The sequence below is a fragment of the Phocoena sinus genome, chromosome 3 (genome assembly GCF_008692025.1).
Source record: "Phocoena sinus isolate mPhoSin1 chromosome 3, mPhoSin1.pri, whole genome shotgun sequence".
In the NCBI taxonomy this organism is placed as follows: Eukaryota; Metazoa; Chordata; class Mammalia; order Artiodactyla; family Phocoenidae; genus Phocoena; species Phocoena sinus.
Genome location: NC_045765.1, coordinates 61,611,727 through 61,633,675, shown reverse-complemented (window position 1 = coordinate 61,633,675; position 21,949 = coordinate 61,611,727). Strand labels below are relative to the sequence as shown.

At 42.0% G+C, this 21,949-nt stretch overlaps 1 protein-coding gene and 1 long non-coding RNA gene across 4 annotated transcripts in view; one reads left to right on the top strand and one right to left on the bottom strand.

Annotated features, from left to right (window-relative positions):
* Positions 1-1,536: 1,536 nt before the first annotated feature.
* Positions 1,537-13,093, bottom strand: LOC116752356. Its single transcript, XR_004349443.1, has 4 exons — positions 12,824-13,093; positions 9,819-9,972; positions 6,273-6,327; positions 1,537-3,143 (listed from the first exon to the last, which is right to left on the bottom strand). It is a non-coding gene; the product is annotated as an uncharacterized LOC116752356 (long non-coding RNA).
* An 86-nt stretch (positions 13,094-13,179) lies between these two features.
* HSPA4 (heat shock protein family A (Hsp70) member 4) overlaps positions 13,180-21,949 on the top strand; it is a 43,302-nt gene continuing 34,532 nt past the window's right edge. Inside the window, exons 1-2 of one of the 3 annotated variants that reach the window (XM_032626190.1) lie at positions 13,268-13,623; positions 18,115-18,218. Coding sequence is in view for 2 of the 3 variants with exons in the window: in XM_032626187.1 (XP_032482078.1) it covers positions 13,517-13,623 (107 nt within the window). In the remaining variant the exon portion in view is untranslated. Of the gene's footprint in view, positions 13,624-18,114; positions 18,219-21,949 lie in introns of all 3 variants that reach the window. The other 2 variants (XM_032626187.1, XM_032626188.1) reach the window with 2 other exon arrangements.

The following is a 21,949-nucleotide window of genomic DNA, read 5'->3' as shown; positions in this document are numbered from 1 at the left end:
AAACCCAAACTGGCCAAAATACTTAAAAATAAACACCTCTAGGGCTTCCCTGGTGGCGCAGTGGTTGAGAGTCCGCCTGCCGATGTAGGGGACGCGGGTTTGTGCCCCGGTCTGGAAGGATCCCACATGCCGCGGAGCGGCTGGGCCTGTGAGCCATGGCCGATGGGCCTGCGCGTCCGGAGCCTGTGCTCCGCAGCGGGAGAGGCCGCAACAGTGAGAGGCCCGTGTAACGCAAAAAAAAATAAATACCTCTAAATCATTTTTCATTAGAATGCTAATCAGAAAAATACTAAATCAAGATTCAGTTTATGTGGTGTCTAAAGCAAAAAAGAAAATAGTAATTACACTTTTTTTAATGAATAAGAGTGGCAAGATAGCCTCTTTCTAAAAAAAGCAGGTACATCCTAAGAGCACTTAAATTTTTTGTGAGAAGCACTTTGTATAGCACCAGTTCAAGTTCAAGACGGCTCTGGAGTTGTCAACAGATCCTTTTCTTGTACTTGCTATGGGTAAATTTGCTATAAAGATTTTTTTTTTGCACCATCTGGTTTTTAGCAATCTTTTGAGAATTTGGAAAATTTGAATCAACTCCAGACATTGTTAAGAGTTGCTTCAAATTTCCAAGTATTACCAGCATTTGTAAATCTTCTCCATTTTAGGTATTATACACCTTTCCATTCATTACATGTTGAACCAGGATTATTTTTGTGACAAAACATTTATGCCCTGTCTCTGCATTTTAAAAATTCTAACTGTTGGGAGTTCCCTGTGGTCTAGTGGTTAGGATTCAGCGCTTTCACTGCCACGGCCTGGGTTCAATCCCTGGCTGGGGAACTGAGATCCTGCAAGGTACATGTCATGGCCAAACAAACAAACAAACAGAAAAACTAACTATTCTGTTTCTTTTCCATTTTCTTCAGTGAAGTTTCATGAATCCATTTAAAAATAGATGTCGTGAAGGCCTTTTTTTGGGAGGTATAATTGACACATATTACTTTCAGGTGTACAACATAATGATTTGTATTTTTATATAGTGCTAAATGATCACCCCAGTAAGTCTGTTTAGTATCCATATGAAGGGCTTTTTATCATTGATAAATCCTCAAAGTGAATTTTTTTTTTTCCTTTTTGGCTGTGCTGCGCAGCTTGCAGGATCTCAATTCCCCGACCAGGGATTGAACCCGGGCAACAGCAGTGAAAGCCTGAAATCCTAACCACTAGGCATCCGGGGAACTCCCTCAAAGTGAATTTTAATCCCAATAATTTTTACATGAAGATATTTATTGCATTTAGAAAGTGGGGTTGTTTTTAACTTATATCTCTGATTTTCTTCTTTTTTAAAAAAATTAATTATTTTATTTTTGGCTGCGTTGGGTCTTCGTTGCTGCACGAGGGCTTTCTCTAGTTGCAGCGAGTGGGCGCTGCTCTTTGTTGCGGTGCACGGGCTTCTCATTGCGGTGGCTTCTCTTGTTGCGGAGCACGGGCTCTAGGCACGCAGGCTTCAGTAGTTGTGGCACTTGGGGTTAGTTGCTCCGTGGCATATGGGATCTTCCTGCACCAGGAATCAAACCCACGTCCCCTGCATTGGCAGGCAGATTCTTAACCACTGCGACACCAGGGAAGTCCCTTCATTCTGTTTTCGACAACTTTTTTCAAAGTACTTGCCACTTCTCCCATTCTCCCTCAAAGCCAAATTTGCCTTAATGTGGGCTAGAGGTCACAGAAATCCCTGCTCCCACCATCTAAGAGCTTTAAGGCTTGAAGGTATATGAATCAGTATGGTAAGAAAATAGCCCATTGTAATAAAGTTCCAGGGAAATTTGATTCCAAAGAAGCAAATATAGACTAGAAGTCTTAGAGTCTAAAGAACATCTAAGAGTTTTGAAATTCCTCACTGCTCCATTTCACCAGGCCAACTGCAGAAAAAGCACAGAAGCCCCATCCTGTGAAGGATCAGGATTCTAACTTGTATTGATAGTTAGCTAGATTTAATTTAATCACAGGTTATTTAATCAGGCTGCTATTGGTGAAATATTTTGTGGTTTCCTTCTTTTTCCCTGTCATTAAAATCGTAACCCAATTGTCACCTAGAGGCTTCAGTGCACTTAGAGAATTGGGTAAACCTGGCTTTGATATCCAGGGTCTGGGGTAATTCAAAGACTACTCTACTCTTCTAGTGGTTTAATTCCTCTTAGGTTCCTGCCCCAGGTCACACCTGGTTATGAAGTTGCATTCCCCTTTCATGTGCCCACCAGAAATCCTGTCACACCAAGTGGCTCATGATTTTACTGAAGATTTATGGGCTGCTGTAAAGGGTGGTCACATTGTAGAGACATGACCACTCTCTCTCTCTGTGGCAATCAATGACTTCTCTGATTTCCTCTCAGATCCAGTTCCTTCTGCCCTTCCAAACTCCCACAGTCTCTACACATTACCTTGTGAAGCTCTCTGGAAAGTGAAGTATAGTAAATGCCCTCCCCTATATATATAATGTTTATTTCAAAGCCCACCCAGGACTATCTGGATTCCTCAGTGCTCTAGGATTCTGGGACAACATCTTCTTCCACTGCATCAACACTGTGAGACATGTTGTGGGGTGCCTTTCCAGCTCATGATGACAGTCTTCTGAGACTGGGATTAGTGACCCTGTATTCTCAGGTATACCTGACTGAACCAGCTTGACTGATCCAAGCTGGACCATTACCTGGGAATTTTATAATAGAACTGAAGGTCTTCAGTTTTCATCTCTGCATAGGGCTGGACTTGAAACATGTACATTCGGAGCTGACAGGCAGCCAGTACATGAAGAGAGAGAAATTGGGTCTACAGAGAAAGAAGTATATTAAGATACCTTTAGCTTCAAATAATAGAAATCTGGAATCAAAAGGTTTTATACTTGCCTGAGTGTGTCTGTAAGGTTCTCTGTTGACTGTCCCTGTTTCTCTAGTCTATGCTGATGGGTCTCTGTGCTAATACCCACTGTGTGGCACATGTCCAGGATAGATGTCCTTGGAGGACCCCTCTGGGCCTCCTACTCCATAGTTCCCCGATGAGGGGATCCCAGCTCCAGCTTGACCATTCCTTCTCAACTGCTGCCTCCTGTTGCAAGGGTCTCTCCCAGCCAGCAGCTTCTTGGGTAGGGTCTGGTGAAACAGTCCAAGTTCAGCCACCTCTTCTAACATGCAGTAGATCCAGGGGGAATACTTATTTCCTTGTCACACCATATTACTTTCCTCTCTTGGTCCCTTCATATAGCTTGCTGTCTTCAGTTTTCTTTTCTTTTGTTCATATTTGCCCCTCCTTTGTTCAAAGGGGGAAACTGGCTAGCATGCTGCCTCAGCAAATGGCCAACTAAGGCATGGAATGGAGGTCCCCCCTCCCTATGTACCTCTCTCCAGTCTTTACAAGAGCCTCCCTTCTCATTTGTTTTCCCTGGAGAGAGAGCACCTTCTGCCCCTCTCCTGCTGGGAAGAGAAAATCCCTTCTCATCATGAAGTAATTCTGCACTCCCCGCAAAGCAAATCACCAAGTGCCCTTCACTCCTCCTCACTTCTACAGAGACCTGGAAGGGTGGGGTGGCTGGAGTAGGGAGGAGGCTGGTAATGTCTAGTCTGTTTCTGCTTAGTCTCTTGGGGAGTTGCCTGGCTCCAATTACTGGCAATTTTCTTAAGGGTGTAGGTTAGTTTTCACTTCTTTGTTCTCACCTGTGGGCCCTAATCACCAATTCTGGGACAACTGGGAAAAATCTCACACAATATCCTATTAGAGCAACAACAGTAATGACCACCTCTAATATTTCTTGAGCATATGCTCTGTGTCAGGTAATGTACATTTTATAATAACTGTCTTATTTATGTGTCACATCAATCTTATGAGGTAGGTCCTATTATTTCCCCCATTTTGTAGGTGAGGAAACTGAGGCTTGTGGACTATAAGCCACTTGGAACTGGTATTCAAGCCCAGGCTGTAGGGTTAAGTAGTCTACTATACTCCCTCTCTTGTATACACAGGGGAAGCATGCTTGCCCATCATTTTGTAAGGATATATTCCTTGAAGTAGAACTCTTGTCACAGAGTATGCACACTTTTCCCAAAATGCTCTCTAGAACGACAGAAGCAGATCATATTTTCCCTGATACCTTTGCCAGTAAGGTGTATTGCAGTTTGTTTTATATCATATAATATTGTTTTTCCAATATGCTATAAAGAATAGAATTTCACTGTTGTTTTAATTAACATTTTAAAAAATCCCAGGTGAAGTTGAACATTTTATGTTTATTTGTCATTTGTACTTATTCTTTCTTTTAAACCATTTTATTTTATTTTTTTGGCTGCACCATGTGGCTTGTGGGACCTTACTTCTTATTATTTAGTGAACTTTGTTTTCTAATCTTTGGTCCATTTTTTACAATTGACTTACGACAAGTATGTATATATAAAGAATATTTGATGTCACATACCTTTTTTTTAAAAAAAATATTTGACTGCACTGAATCTTAGCTGTGGCACGTGGGATCTTTAATGTGGCATGCAGGATCTTTTAGTTGTGGCATGCAGGCTCATAGTTGCAGCATGCGGGATTCTTAGTTGCAGCATGCATGTGGGATCTAGTTCCCCGACCAGGGATTGAACCTGGGCCCCCTGCATTGGGAGCGCAGAGTCTTACCCACTGGACCACCAGGGAAGTCCCTGATGTCACATATCTGAAGGATATTTCTTCCCAAGTTGTTGTTAAAGAATAAAATTTTTTATTGTGGGAAAGTATACAAAACATAAAATTCATCATTTTAACCATTTTTAGGTATACAATTGAATGGCATTAAGTATATTCACAATGTCAGGCAATCATTACCACTATCCATTTCCAGAACATTTTTTATCATCCCTAATAGAAACTGTGTACCTAGGAATTCCCTGGCAGTCCAATGGTTAGGACTCGGTGCTTTCACTGCCGAGGGCGCAGGTTCAATCCCTGATCAGGGAATTAAGAGCCAGCAAGCCGGGACTTCCCCGGTGGCACAGTGCTTAAGAATCCACCTGCCAATGCAGGGGACACGGGTCCAAACCCTGGTCTGGGAAGATCCCACATGCTGTGGAGCAACTAAGCCTGTGCTCTAGAGTCTGTGCTCTAGAGCCCGTGAGCCACAACTGCTGAGCCCACATGCTACAACTACTGAAGCCCACGTGCCTAGAGCCCGTGCTTGCAACAAGAGAAGCCACCGCAATGAGAAGCCTGTGCACCACAAGGAAGAGTAGCCCCCGCTCACCACAACTAGAGAAAGCCCCCGCGCAGCAATGAAGACCCAACACAGCCAAAAATAAATAAATAAATTCATTAAAAAAAAAAAAAGATCAAGCAAGCCTCACCGGCGTGGCCGAAAACAAGCAAACAAAAACAACAGAGGGCTTCCCTGGTGGCACAGTAGTTGAGAGTCTGCCTGCTGATGTGGGGGACGCGGGTTCGGGCCCCGGTCCAGGAGGATCCCATATGCTGCAGAGCAACTGGGCCCGTGAGCCACAACTGCTGAGCCTGCGCGTCTGGAGCCTGTGCTCCACAACAAGGGAGTCCGTGATAGTGACAGGCCCGTGCACCGTGATGAGGAGTGGCCCCCACTTGCCACAGCTGGGGAGAGCCCTCGCGTAGAAACGAAGACCCAACACAACGAAAATAAATTAATTAATTAAAAAACTCCTACCCCCAATATCTTCTAAAAAAAAAAGAAAACAACAGAAAAACGCTACCCCCCAAAAAAAAAACCCCAAACTGTGTACCCATTAAAAAATAACTCTGATTCACCCTTTCCCACAGCCTATGGTAACCTCCATTCTATGTTCTATGAATTTGCTTATTCTAGGTACCTCATATATGAGGAAGTCATACATTTGTCCTTTTGTGCCTGACTTATTTCAATTAGGATAATGCTCTCAAGGTTTATTCATATTGTACCATATATCAGAATTTCATCCCTTTTTTATAGTTGAATAGTATTCCATTGCATGTGTATACCACATTTTGTTTATCCATTCATCTGTTGGTGCACACTTAGCTTGTTTCCACACTTCGGCTATTGTGAATAATGCTGCTGTAAACATTGGTGTATGTGTATCTGTTTGAGTCTTTGTTTACAATTCTTTTAGGTTTATACCTAGGAATGGAATTGCTGGATCTTATGGTAATTCTATGTTTAACTTTTTCAGGACAAAGTATATAACTTTTAAAAAGTTAAAAACATACAAATATATATAGTGAGGCTATGTCAGTGATTTACTTACCTCAGTGAGGAGACCAGCAGGAGAGTAAAGATCATTCAATGGAGAACTCAAGATCCTGAAGTGAAAGAAAGAATGCTGAAATTAGATTGCTAAGTTAAATACAAAACCTGTTATTGTTCTACAGGGCAATGAAAGCATAATCTTTGGGAGTATCTTTTCTACCAGATAGAAATCATTTGCATCTCTCCCAAACAAATACCATTTGTGATATCAATCTTCTACAATCTTTTACAAGTTAACTAAGTTAGCTAATTTTACAGAGTCTGGCGGTAATCTTTTTGAACTTTGTATTTATTGCTTTTCATTTTGTTTACGGTCTTTTCTGCATTCATTTTTCTATCTTTGCTTTTACTGTTTTTGTCTTTTGTTGTTGTCCTTACAAAAGATCATTATGTGTGTGTGTGGTTGAATAAATATATATAATGTATATATTCACCTTTATTTTCTGGTAATCATATGTTTTTATTTTTGAAACTTAATTTGTAAACCTTTATGTATTTGACTTATCAGGAATATATTCTTGCATACGGTTTGAGGTAGGGATCTAAAATTTTTTTCCCAAATGGTTAGCTAATATCCCAACACCACCTCTCCCTCACTAGTGTGAAATGCCAAGTATCATATATACTGGATTCTTATACTTGGATATGTTTCTGGAATTTTATTTCTGTTTGTCCTTGTCTTTTCTGGTACCAGTATCACAGCTGTAATTATTACTGCTTCATTACACTGTGTTGCCTCTTATAGAGGGAACAGAATGTCTCTGCTACCAGCAACCATGCCTTTGGTCAAAGGGAGCTACTTCTCACAGAGGCAGGGCAAGTGCCCAGCCTTGCTTCACAAGCACCAGCAACTCTCAAATATTTCAGTGCTTTAGGAAATTCCACTGAAAATTCTAGAGAAAGGCACCCACCTAAGGGATCTGAAAGTAAAGGCTGAGTGCTATGTGTGTGTGATTGAGAGGTGGGGGGCAGGGGGTGGAGTGAGGAGCTCATTCATGAACTTCCTCTCAACCACGTAGTTTTACTTTCTGTTTGTTTACATGGAGATGCCAGATTGTCACTGTGTCTTCTCTGCTTTAGAAGGGGATTTTACTTTTAGAGAAGAAGCCCTAAGGAAGAACATAAGAAAGAAGCCCTAATGGAGGCATTTTCGTCCCTCTACTGACACTCTAAATGACTGGAAGAGATCTTTTAGTGTGATGGGGCCTTCTTGGGGCCCTGGATCTCATCTCATTTAGGGGTAAGATGACATGCGAAAGACGAATATACTACGCTTTCCTGACTTCTCAAAACAAGTGCTAGTACTATTGGAATAAAAAAAGATATCCCAAGCTCTGTTCACTGGCACAAACTACTGAATCAAGTAAGGATATTCAGCTGGGATCTTTTCATTGCTCCTTTCAAAAATAACTCTTGCCTTCAGTGGAAATGGCACAAAATATGGCCATATTTAATAGACTAAATAGTATTCTTAAAGGGCCAGTCATCCATTTCTGAAGAATGACTTACTAACCTCATTTCTACTCTTTGCTGAGTGCCTTATTCTTTCAAAGCATTTCAAGAATACATAAAGTTCTTATCATGCTTTTTGTTTCACAGTATCTCCATAGTGGAAGTTTCTTCCCGCTACCTTTTTCAGGCTTGTCTTTGCCTTGTCTGGAAGAGAAACTGATGCTTCCAGTGAACTCAAGTCATCCCCTCTGTTGTTTCAGCCTGCTGTAGCTGTTGCTGCTGCCTTTGGCCATGGGGATGGATTCCTGTGTCACTGCCAGGAAAACATGTTAGTCACTCTCCTCTGAGTTAGAGCTTGCACTGCTGGCGTTCAAGTGTCAAACTGTAATCGTCTGTGATATATTTAGATTTTGAACTCACTTTGCATTTGAACGTTAACTACATGTCCACAAGAAAATAAATGGTCCTCCTGTGGTTGTGACGCCATGCCTGGGCAGAGTGCCACATGAAATTTTTCATAGTAACACTGATTCTTTATCAAATTACACATATTCATACCCCAGATTCCTCTTTAATCAGGAAACCTGAAAAGTGAATTATTATCGGAGGCCACAGGGCCTTTTAAAATCATTGTCCTTGAGTCTTAGAGCAAGAAGCAAAGAGCATTCTGTCCTGAGACAAAGAGGCTGTATTTAGCTGAAGGGAAACCAGCACAGGATACACTGAGTCCTGATGAATTTGACACTTTAAACAAAAGATGGTAAAAGAGTTTTGTAATTTGCAGACATGATATGGCAGGATAGCTCCTTGGGGAGGGTCCCTCTGTACTCAGGAACAGGACAAGCCAGAGCAAAACCCAGCTGAGCAGGTGAGAGTCTGAGCAGGTGAGAGTCACGTTTCTGGTCTCAGCAGACCAGACCAAGAGGCTGGACCTTGGGGGTGGAGTTGGAATGTCAGCTGCTATAGAGGTGCAAGAAGGCTGAGTCTGGGGCTGGTTGAGGAGAGGGTGGAGCTTATAGGTAAGGAGGCTATGAATCAGGTCAGGAAAATTATCAGTGATCAAGAGATCTAGACGAAGGGGTTAAAATTTCCTGATGGTATCAGTCTGTGTGGCCTGGAGAAATCTTTGCAAAGTTCACCCAGCATTTTAAGATTATAAAGAGGGAAAGGTTTGGGATACTGATGATACTGCAGGATGTATGTATAAGTGTAATCAGCCCGAATAAAGGCAAAAGAGTGAGGCTTTGGGAAAGGACCTCAGAATGAGATCATAGTGCTACCATGTAAGCAGACGGTATAATAGTGTGAGGAAGGACACTAGGATTTCAGCGAATTTGGGGTTAGGAGTGAACTGTAATGGTAGTTTCTATATCAGAAGAGTGTTAAGATTAGAAAAATACTTGAGGGAAAAAACCAGGAGACTAAATTGTGCCCTACTACTCCTTATATTTTTGCTTGTTATACTTGTGCTTATAATTAAACAACGTTTAAACAGGTTTTCTTTAGACTTCTCAGAGTCTTTAAAATGACATTATTAACCTATTCATATCTCATAGACCACAGTTTGGGAAAGGCTGGTTTAACCTAATAAAAAAGGCACAACCAAATTCAACCATCATATATACATAACAAAAACACTGAAAGTAAGGAAAGTATTCCAAAAGGTCTACAATGAATGACTAGTTGAATTAATTTCTCTTATTCTTTTGTTTCCCATATTTACTCTATGGAGCCTTTACAAGGAACATGAGCTTAAAGAAAACAGCGGTGTAGTTGTAGGAGGCCACTTTGAAATCGGAGTTTTAAAGGTTATATAACCTTGGACAAGCTCTTTAACCTCATCAGGTCTGTTTTTTCATCTTCAAAATTGGAAAATAACACCCACCTAATGGGTATGCTGTGAGGATTAAGTGGATTATGATATCCAAATCACTCAGCACAATGTCTGGCACATACTGTAGGAGCTAGAGATGAAGTAATTACCATTATTATTGAGTTGTTAAGAGTTTTAGAGTTTAGGAAGGAGCGCTGGTTCAGCTAAGGGCATTGGTCCACTCACTGTGATATCAGCGAAGCCAGAAAACACCATTACCTGAGTTTGTAGCTTACTTGTGAAGCAAATGATTCCAGAACCTGCTCCAGAATATAGAACAGGATTCCACTGGACACCTGGCAGGGAAGACTATGAATTCCCAACTGACTGAGAAACTTTTGTCTCGTGGTAGGCAGGCTATGAACACTGTGTACTGAAAACAAACAGACAAAAACTTTGCTAATTGCTTAGAACTAAATTTGATCATTGTATCAGAGAAAGGCATTTAACAACTTCCTTCTAAAATACTCAAGATGCTCTGCTAAATGAAAAGAACTTGTGCTACACCCATGGTGCCTTTAACATTAAATATTCTGGCAACTTTACTGCTTCACAATCGATTCTTGGAAACTTGCTCCTTTAGATTCTTTGGAATTCTTAAATAACCTTTCCTGACTTCATTTATTTAAATATCCCAGAATAGCCTCTTGAGCTGTAAGTTTGATGATCAAAGACACTAATTTTAGCAGGAAGAGTGCTCTCTGTAACTGATGTTATGCTTCATTTTGAGAAGGACAAATTGTTCAAAAGATTGATAGAACCAATGGTATTTTAAACTGAAAGCAGTGCCAAGGCAAATAAGGCAGGTAGGTATGAAGTTGGAACACAAAAAGATAGGGATGTTTTTTGCCAGTTTAGCTAAAGGCTGGGGAGGCCTCCCACAAGATGGAAGGCAGGGACAGAGTCCACAACCCAGACATAGTGATCTTCTAGGTAGTTTAGGCACTTCAGCCTAGGTCAGGCTTGTTACCCAAAAACTAGGTTCCCGTCTTGGTGGGTGTTGAGCCAAAAGACACAACCAAGCCAAAGATAGGAAGAATGAAGGATTTATTACTTGAAGTTAGAAAGGAGAACACCGGGGATCTTTCCCAAAGCAGTGTCTCCCTGAACAGCAAAACTGGGGAAGTTTTAAGCCAAGAGTACGTGCATATCCATGAAAGGCCTTGTGTGGTATATGCATATTCACGAAGGGGCTTGAGCTGAGGAGATTTTTAACATTGAACTGGGACAAAGCTTTAGGTGATTAAAGCCACAAGTGTCAGAAAAGATCAACATCATTCCATCCTCCATCAGGGTGGGGGCCTTAGTTCCTGCAGAACTTGAAGATGTGTATCATATTATGTACATCCCTTGAGGAGGAACTAGGACTCTGTTTTATTGCTGAACTACTGTTTCTTGACTGCTTTTCCTTTGTTCCTGCATTCCCTCACTTCCCTTACGATCATTAATTATTGAGACCTGTTCAACAACAAGCATTGTGGCCAGGCTTAGATCAAAAAATGGATTCGGCCAAATATGGCTTTTCTTACGTCAAGAAAGCCATGCCTGGTTCTTTTTCTCTGTGGACCCCCTACCCTATCTTTTTACAGACTGGCTTGTTTGCCCAGTGCTTAATAACCCAGAGTAGACAGAGGGAGACAGGACTCTGTCATAGGTAAAGCCAGTAACATCTCTGGTGTTATTGATATCCTGCTAGGTGGGAGAAAAATAGGAGATAGAGGAAGGAAGGTCAAGTACAATTTTTCTTTACTTTTAAAATTGTGGTAAAATATACATAAGGAAACTTACCATTTTAACCATTTTAAAGTGTACAAATCAGTGGCATTATGTACATTCACACTGTTGTACAACCAGCACCACTATCCAACTCTAGAGCTTTTTCATCATCCCAGACTGAAACTCTGTACCCATTAAACAGTAACTCTCCAATCCCTCCTACCAGCCAGCCTCTAGTGACCACTATTCTATTTTCTGTTTCTATGAATTCGCCTATTCTAGGCGCCTTGTGTAAATGTAATTAGTCAATATTTGTTTTTTTTGTGTCTAGCTTCTTTGACTTAGCATGATGTTTTCAAGGTTCATTCATGTTGCATCGTGTTAGAATTTTGTTCCTTTTTAGGCTGCATAATATCCCATCATAGGTATATACCACATCTTGAAAACACATTCATGCATCAGCGGACATTTGGGTTGTTTCCACCTTTTGGCTATTGTGAATAATGCTGTGAATACGGGTGTACAAGCAACTGTTTGTCCTTGTTCTCTTTTTCAAAGGCTTTTTCTTCCTGCTTACACACCTCCTATTACAGCCTCAGGGAGCACTCAGTGCTTGTTTTTGAAGACAAAAACAGGTTTGATTTAGCCAAAATGTGAGAACCGTGTAGTGATTAGCAAGTTTAAAGGCACCCAACTTGGGCTTTGGGCATTGCTCCTGGAGACTGAGGTGCCTTCTTAGGCAGCAGGTGTGAAATAAAATTCATATTTTATGGCAAGACTAGAAAAATTTAAACAAAAAATTTTCTCTGCCCTTTCGCCTCCGCTCCCCCACTATGTGTGAACAAACTTGCCACCAGGTACTGGGACCCCATTTACCTGTCTAGCTACTCTTGTACTGGATTCAGGTTTTGTGGGGTTGAAGCTTATACAATGCTTAAGTATTTACAAAGTAAATACTTAGAATAAGGCATCACATCAAATTACTGACGACATGGAAATTCAGATTCCCTGTCTTCTGAGATATCTTTAAGCGATTTATCAGAAATGCTCATTACAAAGAGTTGCTTCCCGATTGACAGCTGGCTTCCGCTCCACAACTGGAAGCCACCGTAACTCTCAGCAACTCCTTGCTCTCCCAGGTGCCCATGCAAGTGAGGGGTCCTGATGATTCGCTAGCTTCATTTCATCCTGCCACTTACCAGGTGGTCTGAACGTACCTAGGAGCATGTCATCTATCTCAGTGTCTCTTGCATCCAGCTCAAGACATGTGCTTAGAATGGGTTGGGGATTGAAAGGCTTAAGTGCCGTAGGTTCCTCAGTCTGACCTAAGGACAGGAGTGGTTTAGAAAACGGTGCGACGAGGCTGAACGAAAAAAACAAGGCGGTGGACTTGAGGGTGGAGTCCTCCCCTCCGCCGCAGAGGGCGCTGTCTTTGACTTTGACAGCGTCTTAGCTAAGACTGCCGAAGGCCGCGTTCCAACGGCGGCCTTCTCTACCCACCAACCTACCTCAAGTAGAGCAGATGAGAGACGCCTCTGGACTTTTAAGATTAGTTTGTGCTCCCATTTCCCAACACTAGGTGTGGCGTAGGAGGTGCCACAACCAGAACTTCCTTTGAAATAAAGAAAAAAGCGGAAGTAGGACAAAAGCGCTTCCGCAGTATTTTGCCTCAAACCGGCTGTCCTACTTTCTTCTGGAAGGGGAGGTGCTCCACTGCTCTTTGCTGCCGCACTTAGCGCGGCGGCGGGGTCCGTGTACATGCTCAATGGCCAACTCCGCCTCCCAACTGTCTTTCGCCGGCCCTTCCCAGGTTCTTGGGCCTGGGAGTGACGTACACTTGTACGTACCTGGGGGGCGGGGCCTCAGGAAGAAAAGCGGCTGAGCCGGAGTCTCGCGAGAACATTCCCTCTCAGTTCTCGCGCTGCTTCTTTACTCTCGTAGCGACGAGACCTTTCGAGATCTTCTCCGCCCCCGCTACCGGCGCCCAGGCTGCGGCCGCTGAGCTGGAGCCGGCCTGAGTAGTGTCCTCAGCTGCGGCCCTCCTTCTAACAACCTAGGCTCTTGCGTGGCTCTCCGCACGTCTCCCACTAGCCCCAGTTCCCTGGCCCACGCGGCCCGCTTTACGCGCGCCAGCCCCGCCGGGGTCCGTGTCTTGTCTTGCCGGCCGGACCCGGGCTCGAGCCTGAGCTGTAGCCGGCGCCATGTCGGTGGTGGGCATAGATCTGGGGTTCCAGAGCTGCTACGTCGCTGTAGCCCGCGCCGGCGGCATCGAAACGATCGCTAATGAATACAGCGACCGCTGCACGCCGTGAGTGTGGGCCAGGGTAGCCGCGTGCACTGGGGGTTGGGGGGTGGTGGGGAGGTAGCGCTTGCTCGGGTCTGTGACCCTCGCGGCTTGGGGAACGCGGGCCGGGCAGTCATCTCCGTTACGAGCCGAGGCTCCGGTGGGTAGTGGACCCCCACTGCGTTTTAGGTCAGTAGGGGCCGCGACCTCCCGTGTGGGTCTGCGCTAGGGGCGAGGCCCTTTTTCTGTGGCCCGCCGGCCGAGCGAGGGCTCCGAGTGGGTACTTGGACCAGCGGAGGCTGTGGGTAGGAGCTGGGGGGAAGGCAGGCCCGGGATGTGGGGTGGACCGAGATTCTCTTTTAGAGGGCACATAATAGGCCCAGGGCGTACTGACGTCTCTAAAGCCCAGCACAGAGTTGGGAGCTTTGCAGACAGCAGGAGCTTAATAAAAGTTTAATTGAACAGGTCTGGCGTCTGCCGGCAGGCGGTAAGACAGTGCAGAGACCGGAGTCCCACGTGAGTGGGGGTTGGGGTGGCGCCCGGAAGAGAGGGAGTCGGAGCACCAGAGATCTCCAGATAGGGTTGGCACGGAAAGATATCAGAAAAGGATTTAATAAAATCGATGCCTTTTGGATACCTTTTGCATTCGCTTTTGTTTTTCACGTCGCTTCAGTATATTGAACTGAATGTTGGGTCATTCTCTGCTGTCATTCTTTGCGCACCTATCCCTAACAGCGTTCCACTTTCACTGTAATACATTCCAACCAGGGTGTTGGCTGCAATTGTTAATGAATGACTCAGGGGCTCACTTTGACTTTTAGAACCTATGGTAAGTTATGGAGCCAGTATAGACACAGCGCTAAGAAATCATGACTCACCCAGGTCTTTCCTTGGATAGGGTAAGAGTCTTTTGTACGTAGAGACACCTTTCAATCCATTGTCTTCCTCTTGGACAGAATCTTTTTAAGAAGTTTCTGTTATTTGCTAGGTTCTCATTGTGTCTCATTAAGGGCCTCTGTTTTAAGGCTCGTTTTTCACCCTACCTTTTGTTACACTTCTTCAGCAATTTCTGGCCAACTCGATTGCTCCCTATACCAGACTGATATTTGCTACCCAGAAGGCTGACAACATTTCCCTTAAACTTATCAAATTTCTATCCCTTATTTTAGACGTAACCCATGTGCTTCCCGCAAAACCCATCCCAGATCCAAAACCACAGTTTGATGTTCCTTTCTCAATTTTATTTATAGTTTTTAACTAATGAGATATAATTCACATACCGTGCAGTTAACCCTTTTAAAGTGTACAGTTTGTTTTTAGTGTAGACACAAAATTGTACAACCATCAACACAATTTTAAAACATTTTCATCATCCCACAAGAGCAACCCTGTACTCATTAGCAGTCACAGCCCAATCCCCAACCCTCCCATCTTCATAGTTTTTAACAGTGGGTCTAATTTGTATTTCCAGGGAAGTGTATTGTACAATGAAGTTTTTAAGTATTTAAGCATTAATTTTCTATTTGTTATTTTCCTCTCTGGATCCTAGTTTGCTTCATCCGTAGAGATAGTTTTCCTCAAGAAATTAAGAGGGCTAGAGCACTGAGTTAGGCATGTAACTTTTTGGTCTTTTCCCAGCTAGAATTGAACATACTTTAGCTCCAAAGGTAAGAGAATTCCAAATATTGGAATGAAGTGTTCCTGTCCTTCCTTTTAGACTCTTATGACCCCTTTTCTCCTTTAGACAAATAGTAACTACAGCAGTTTTACCATGAATCTCATTATTTGGAACTGAAAGAGTTGTTTCAGAAAAGAATTTAATCTTCCCAGGTCACAGTTAAATTTGTCCCAAAGACTATTTGATGGGTGACCAGATACACCATGTAATTGTGATAAGAATATGTTTAAATACTTAAAAGTAATTTTCCTTACATGTTCCTATATTTCCAGGAACTTAGAGGGATGCCATACATTCAAGTATTTTTTTTTTTTTTTTTTTGCGGTACGCGGGCCTCTCACTGTTGTGGCCTCTCCCGTTGCGGAGCACAGGCTCCGGAAGCACAGGCTCATCGGCCATGGCTCACGGGCCCAGCCACTCCGCGGCATGTGGGATCTTCCTGGACCAGGGAACGAACCCGTGTCTCCTGCATCGGCAGGCGGACTCTCAACCACTGTGCCACCAGGGAAGCCCTCAAGTAGTTTTTGAACTGTGATCTCGATTAGCTTAGATTTCTGTGTTGGAGTCTTTGGCTAAGTAGAACATGGTGGGCAGAAAGGTTGATTTTTTTTTTTTTTTTTTTTTAAAGTAGTGATTATGGAAGAATGGATTTATACCTCAGAGGTACACAGGGAATGTGTGATAGGTTTGTTTTAGTGTGAGAGTGGAATGAGATGCAGGTTCTGGAGGGCTGGGTATAGTGAAAGTAACTCATTTAAAATTGTGGGTGCAACAGGATTTGAATTCCATTTTTTTTTTTTTTTTTTTTTTTTGCGGTACGCAGGCCTCTCACTGTTGTGGCCTCTCCCGTTGCGGAGCACAGGCTCCGGATGCACAGGCTCAGCGGCCATGGCTCCGGGCCCAGCCCCTCCACGGCATGTGGGATCTTCCCGGACCGGGGCACGAACCCATGTTCCCTGCATCGGCAGGCGGACTCTCAACCACTGCGCCACCAGGGAAGCCCTGAATTCCATTTTTGAGGAGCCAGTTGAGTCTTACCTAGAAGAGACCCTTGCTTTCCCACCAAATTTAGGCTTCCTTTCATTTCAGCAGATAATGAGTAGCTTCTAATATGCCAGCTGTTGTGCTAAGCACTGAAGGTACTCTGATAAACAAGTAAGATCCTGCCATCATGGACATGGCTAGTGGAGAAAACCAGATGCTAAACAAATATGTAATTACTGACTGTGGTAAAGGTCCAGATGGGAAAGTATGGAAAACAATGACGGGGACCTAATTTAAATTGGATATGGGGTGGTGATGGAAGGTGCTTCTTAAAGAAGTGTCATTTAAGATGAAACACAGAGGATGAGTAGGGTTTTACCATGGAGGTTCGTGGTGGGAGCGAGGAAGAGTTGTTCCAGGCAGAAGGAATAGCAAGTGAGGAAGAACTGAGGCACATTTGACAGACTGAGAGGATTATAGCCACTTGAAAAAATGCTGTGAATTGAATCTGCAGAGAAGTTAGGCAAGACAGGTTAGATTATGGCAGGGCTTTGTAAATCATGTTAAAGATTTTTATCTAGGTGCTGTGGGAGGTGATCCAATTGATATTTTAAAGATGTGATTGGCTTTTTTATGGAGAACGGATTTATTTGAGAAGGGCAAGAGAAGAAGCCGGATGATGCTTAGGAGGATATTGCAATCATTTGGTCCACGTGGGAGTTTATGTTGCTCTCCACCAGTGTGGAAGCATGGGAGAAAAGTGTGGGCGGCATAGAGATAAACTTTGGAGTTTTAACTTACGAGTGTCGTGTTGATATTTCATGACCATAGGCTTTGGAATAAGATGGAAAGCCTATTTTTATATTTAGTTGGATTATTACAGTAGAAAGAGTACAACCTTAAAGCTTCTTTGGAATAAAAATGTTAAGGGACTGCCAAACATTACAGGAGTTAATTGGGCCGTACTGTACAAAATTTACAGGGTAGATATGAGTTACCTAAGAAGGTAATTCTGTGTATGAATAGTTATCATTTTCATGGACTTAGTTCCTCATAAAACAGTATATTAGGAATTTGAAGAGATGAAATTGTCTGTTAATAACTGCCCTTGAGAGCAAAAGCTGAAAGTAAGGTGGGTTCTGGCTAACTGGCAGATTAATATCTGATACCTTATTTGTGCAAGAAAAGTGTTCCTCTATGGAGTGAATATCTTTACACATTGTAGATCTAAGCACGTCAGGATGACTGGATCTTTTGGGTTCAGTGAATAGGAAAGTTGATTGGTTAACTAAAGCTTCAGATTGCTAACACTTCTCATGTCTAATTGAGGTTATCAAAGTAGTTTCTTAGACTCATTTAAGAACTAAAATACAACTTTGTATATAGAATTGGTAGGTGTAATCTACAGGAACTTTATGTCATCAGGTTCTAAATTGGGTTTCCTAAATTAAAACTTTTTCTGACTTAATAAAATACTTGTTTGCTTTAACAACAACAACAAAAATAAAGTGCTAAGTAAAATTGTTTCCTCTCTAATTATTTGCTGTTTGCTGTCTATCCTTGCATAACTTTTTCTAGACTTCTACAAATATATGTGGGGACGTGTGTGCCCATATAAATAAATAGGATCATACTATATTTTGTAATTATTTTCTTTCACTTATATTTTAGACATCTTTCAGAGTCCGTAAATATGAATTTACCTCCTTAAGTACATAATAGTCCATACTATGGCTTTAACATGCTTTCCTCAGATGTTCAGGTTGTTTCTATATTTTTGCAATTAGAAATAGTCTTCAACAAGTCTTTTATATTTATGTTTACATGTTAATACTTTTATTTTTGTTGGATAGATTTCAAGATGTGAAATTGGTGAAAGGATATATATGCTTAAAATTTCAGTACCTATTGCCAGAGTACTTTACAAAAATTTAAGGGATTAATTTACACCAGGAACGTAAGTGATTTCTCTGTTTCACTGGGGTTTGTGAGGATTATGAGTTAAAATTATATAAAATATTTAGCATAATGCCTGTTACATAGTAAATACTGCCCAATTATTTGCTCATATTGCTATTATTACCTTTTTGTATATTTTATTAATTCTGTTTATTAATGGACCATATATTGGGACAGTAAAATGAAATCTATGGAAGTTTGCCTTTCGGGTTTATCAAATATGTAGCTTTTAATGTGTAAATCTTACTGACTCAGGAGTTTGTGATTCTTAAGGAACTGCATATCTTGCTAGTATGAGTTGTTTGATCTGTTCAATATCAACTGTTTTGGGTATTTTCTAGCTCTGGGCTAAGGCAGTGACTGTGGGGTAGTCTGATTAACCTAATAACCATTTCCATGCCAGTCTTGCCTGCTTCTCTTATTTGATAGTCTAAATACTATTGTAGGTTCTCTGAAAAACTCATTTTCTTATATTGTTTAAGAAATTGAATTAGAGTAACAGCTGTCTGAATATCCTGAGAGCGGTCCTACACACACTTATAAACATGAAACTGTACCTTTTAAGGATCTGTGCCGGTTGCAGCTGTTCATAACATCCTATCAGAATATCCATAAATGTTTGGTCAGTGGTATCTTTTACCCAGGAAAGAGAACAACGGCTATTCTCTGGTTTAAAAAGATGATTATTTCTAGGACTTAAAGATTAGAACAGAAAAGTCTTGAACTTGATTTAAATTAACTTTGTGTAATGTCATCCTGTAATTTGGAATGGAGGAAAGGTAATATCAGTCAAGTAGCAAGTGTCTTGAGTACTGCCGTTTTTAGCAGCATTAACTTGGGCTTGTGTAAAGTATAGAGGAAGTGTAAGATAGAGTCCTGCTGTGGAGATGTAATCATTCTAGTTGGAAATATGAATGACGTAAAGCAACAGTAAATAGAATAAGAATAGAGAGTACAATTATGGGCAAGGTTATTAAATATAGACCTTAATTGTTCAAGTTCAGAGGACAAGTCATATCTGTGGGGGATGGAGTGATAAGGAAAGGCGGGAGTGGGACTTGAGCAAACAGGATTAGAATACATGAAGAAAGGATTGGGACAGTCTGGTGAAGATATAGAAGTAGGAATAAATCTAGAGGGTTTGGTAGGCAGTACAAAAGTATTTATGGGGACTTCCCTGGTGGTCCAGTGGTAAAGAGTCTGCCTTCCAGTGTAGGGGTTGCGGGTTCGATCCCTGGTCATGGAACTAAGATCCCACGTGCAGTGGGACAACTAAGCCCACACGCCACAACTACTGAGCTTGGGTGCCTCAACGACAGAGCCTGCATGCTGCAAACTACAGAACCCATGTGCTCTGGAGCCTGCGTGCTGCAACTAGAGAGAAGCCTGTGTGCTGCAAGGAGGATGCAGCCAAAAAAAAAAAAAAAGGTTAAAAAAAAAAGTATGTATGTGTGGGACTTGGAGTTTGGTAGTCCTGATTTTGAATCCTGAACTCTAGTACTAGTTATGTTTCTGGGCACATTAACTTGCCTTTATTCAGTTCTTCATTTACAAAATTGGGTCAGTAATAGTTCTTGTCTTAGAGTATTTGGGAGAATCAAGTGTAGAATGCTTAGCACACTGCCTGGCATATGAAGGCTCAAAAATGAAAGCCGTGGGGCAAGGGAGCTTAACCTGCTTGGATGAAAGAGAGGCTTCCTACCATAGATAGGGATTGCACGCAGGCTATGTGAAATTTTGGAATTTCCTGGTGAGTGGGAAATAGTATCAATACATATTTCCGTTAAATATCTTGTTCCCTGTCCAAATCCTGACAGAATCATTCAGCCACTGAAGATTTTTTAGTGTTTGTTGAGGAGAAACAAACTTAATGGGGGTATTTAGCTTCTCTTTTTAAAAGAATTGCTTAATTTATTAGGATTGCATAGCAGTATTTACCTAAATAGTAATGGCCATCTCTGGTAGGAGGGTGTTGGTTGTGGAGTTACTGATAATCCCTATGTTCTTTTTTACACTTTTCTAATTTTCTACGATGAGCTTGCACTAGAAAGCACGGAATAGGTTCTAGCGTTGGCCCTAAAATTTGACGTAATCTTTTTGGGCCTTTTTCACATTTAAATATTAGATTTCTTTATGTAAGCTTTTACTTTAAAAACCCTTTCAATTTGTGCTGTTTAACATATCTACCCTCATTCAGTTGTCGTTTTTTTTTTTTGCGGTATGCGGGCCTCTCACCGTTGTGGCCTCTCCCGTTGCGGAGCACAGGCTCCAGACGCGCAGGCTCAGCGGCCATGGCTCACGGGCCCAGCCGCTCCGCGGCATGTGGGATCTTCCTGGACCGGGGCATGAACCCGTGTCCCCTGCATCGGCAGGCGGACTCTCAACCACTGCGCCACCAGGGAAGCCCTCAGTTGTCCTTTTGAAAAGGAAATGGTAGGACTTTTTATTCCTCATGATTTTAAAGGTGGCTGAGTGGGTTTTAGTGGATAGTTTGAGAAGGTGAAGCACAATTTACATAGCAAACTAGTTGGTATATTTTTGGTTCTGGTTTTTTTTTTTTTTTTTTTTCTTTTTTTTGTCTGTGCCATGTGTCTTGTGGGATCTCAGTTCCCCAACCAGGGATTAGACCCAGGCTATGGCAGTGAAAGCCTAGAATCCTAACCACTAGGCCACCAGGGAACTCCCTAGTTAGTGTGTGTATATATATATATATATTATTATTATTTTTTTTTGCGGTACGTGGGCCTCTCACTGCCATGGCCTCTCCTGTTGCGGAGTACAGGCTTCAGGCTTCAGGCTCAGTGGCCATGGCTCACGGGCCCAGCCGCTCCGCGGCATGTGGGATCTTCCTGGACCGGGGCACGAACCTGCGTCCCCTGCATCGGCAGGTGGACTCTCAACCACTGCGCCACCAGGGAAGTCCCGGTATATTTTTTTTGTATGAAACTCAGACCAAGGTTTCATTGGAGGTTTAGTAATATATAATGTTATTTATGATGTGCCAGCCTTTGATAAATGTCCTTTAAAAGTGGATCAACAAATTTAATCCTTATAGCAACCATATTAGGTAGGTGTGGTAATTTCCCCCATTTTAGAGATGAGCAAATTAAATTTCAGAGAAGTTAATTAACAGCTAGAAAGGTAGAGAAGGGATTCAGATAGACCCATACTGTCTAATTCTAGAGCCTGAGCTCTTTTTACTGTACATGTGTTCAACTCAATCAAATTGACCATAAAGTGGAAAAGCTAAGGATTCCTTTCTTTAATGTACTAGTTGGCTTGTTATAGAACTTTTTTTAGAATGTAAGAATTATGTAATAATATATTAATGATTTTCTATAATATGATAAGAAAAGTGTGAATTCTGCCCATACTTTGCAAGAGTTATGCCTTGTTTGAGGTGTAATTGCCATATTATGTGGTAAAGATTGATGTTCCATTAGTGACATTTGATTGCTTTGTAAGAAGTTGGGAACTGTTTGTAGTGTGTGCATATATAGATGAATAAAAGGATGAATAATTTGAACTGAGACAAACTTTTATTTAGCTTTTCAAGATATACGAACCATTTCCTATCTATTACTTCTAAGGCAGATGTAGATTTTAAGAGTAAGTAAAAATGTTAACTGACTTCAAAGAGAATATTACCTAGAGCAGCTCTGTACAGTAGAACATTGTGTGATGATGGAAATGTTCTACATTCACATTGCCCAAAGTCCAGTAAGTTTT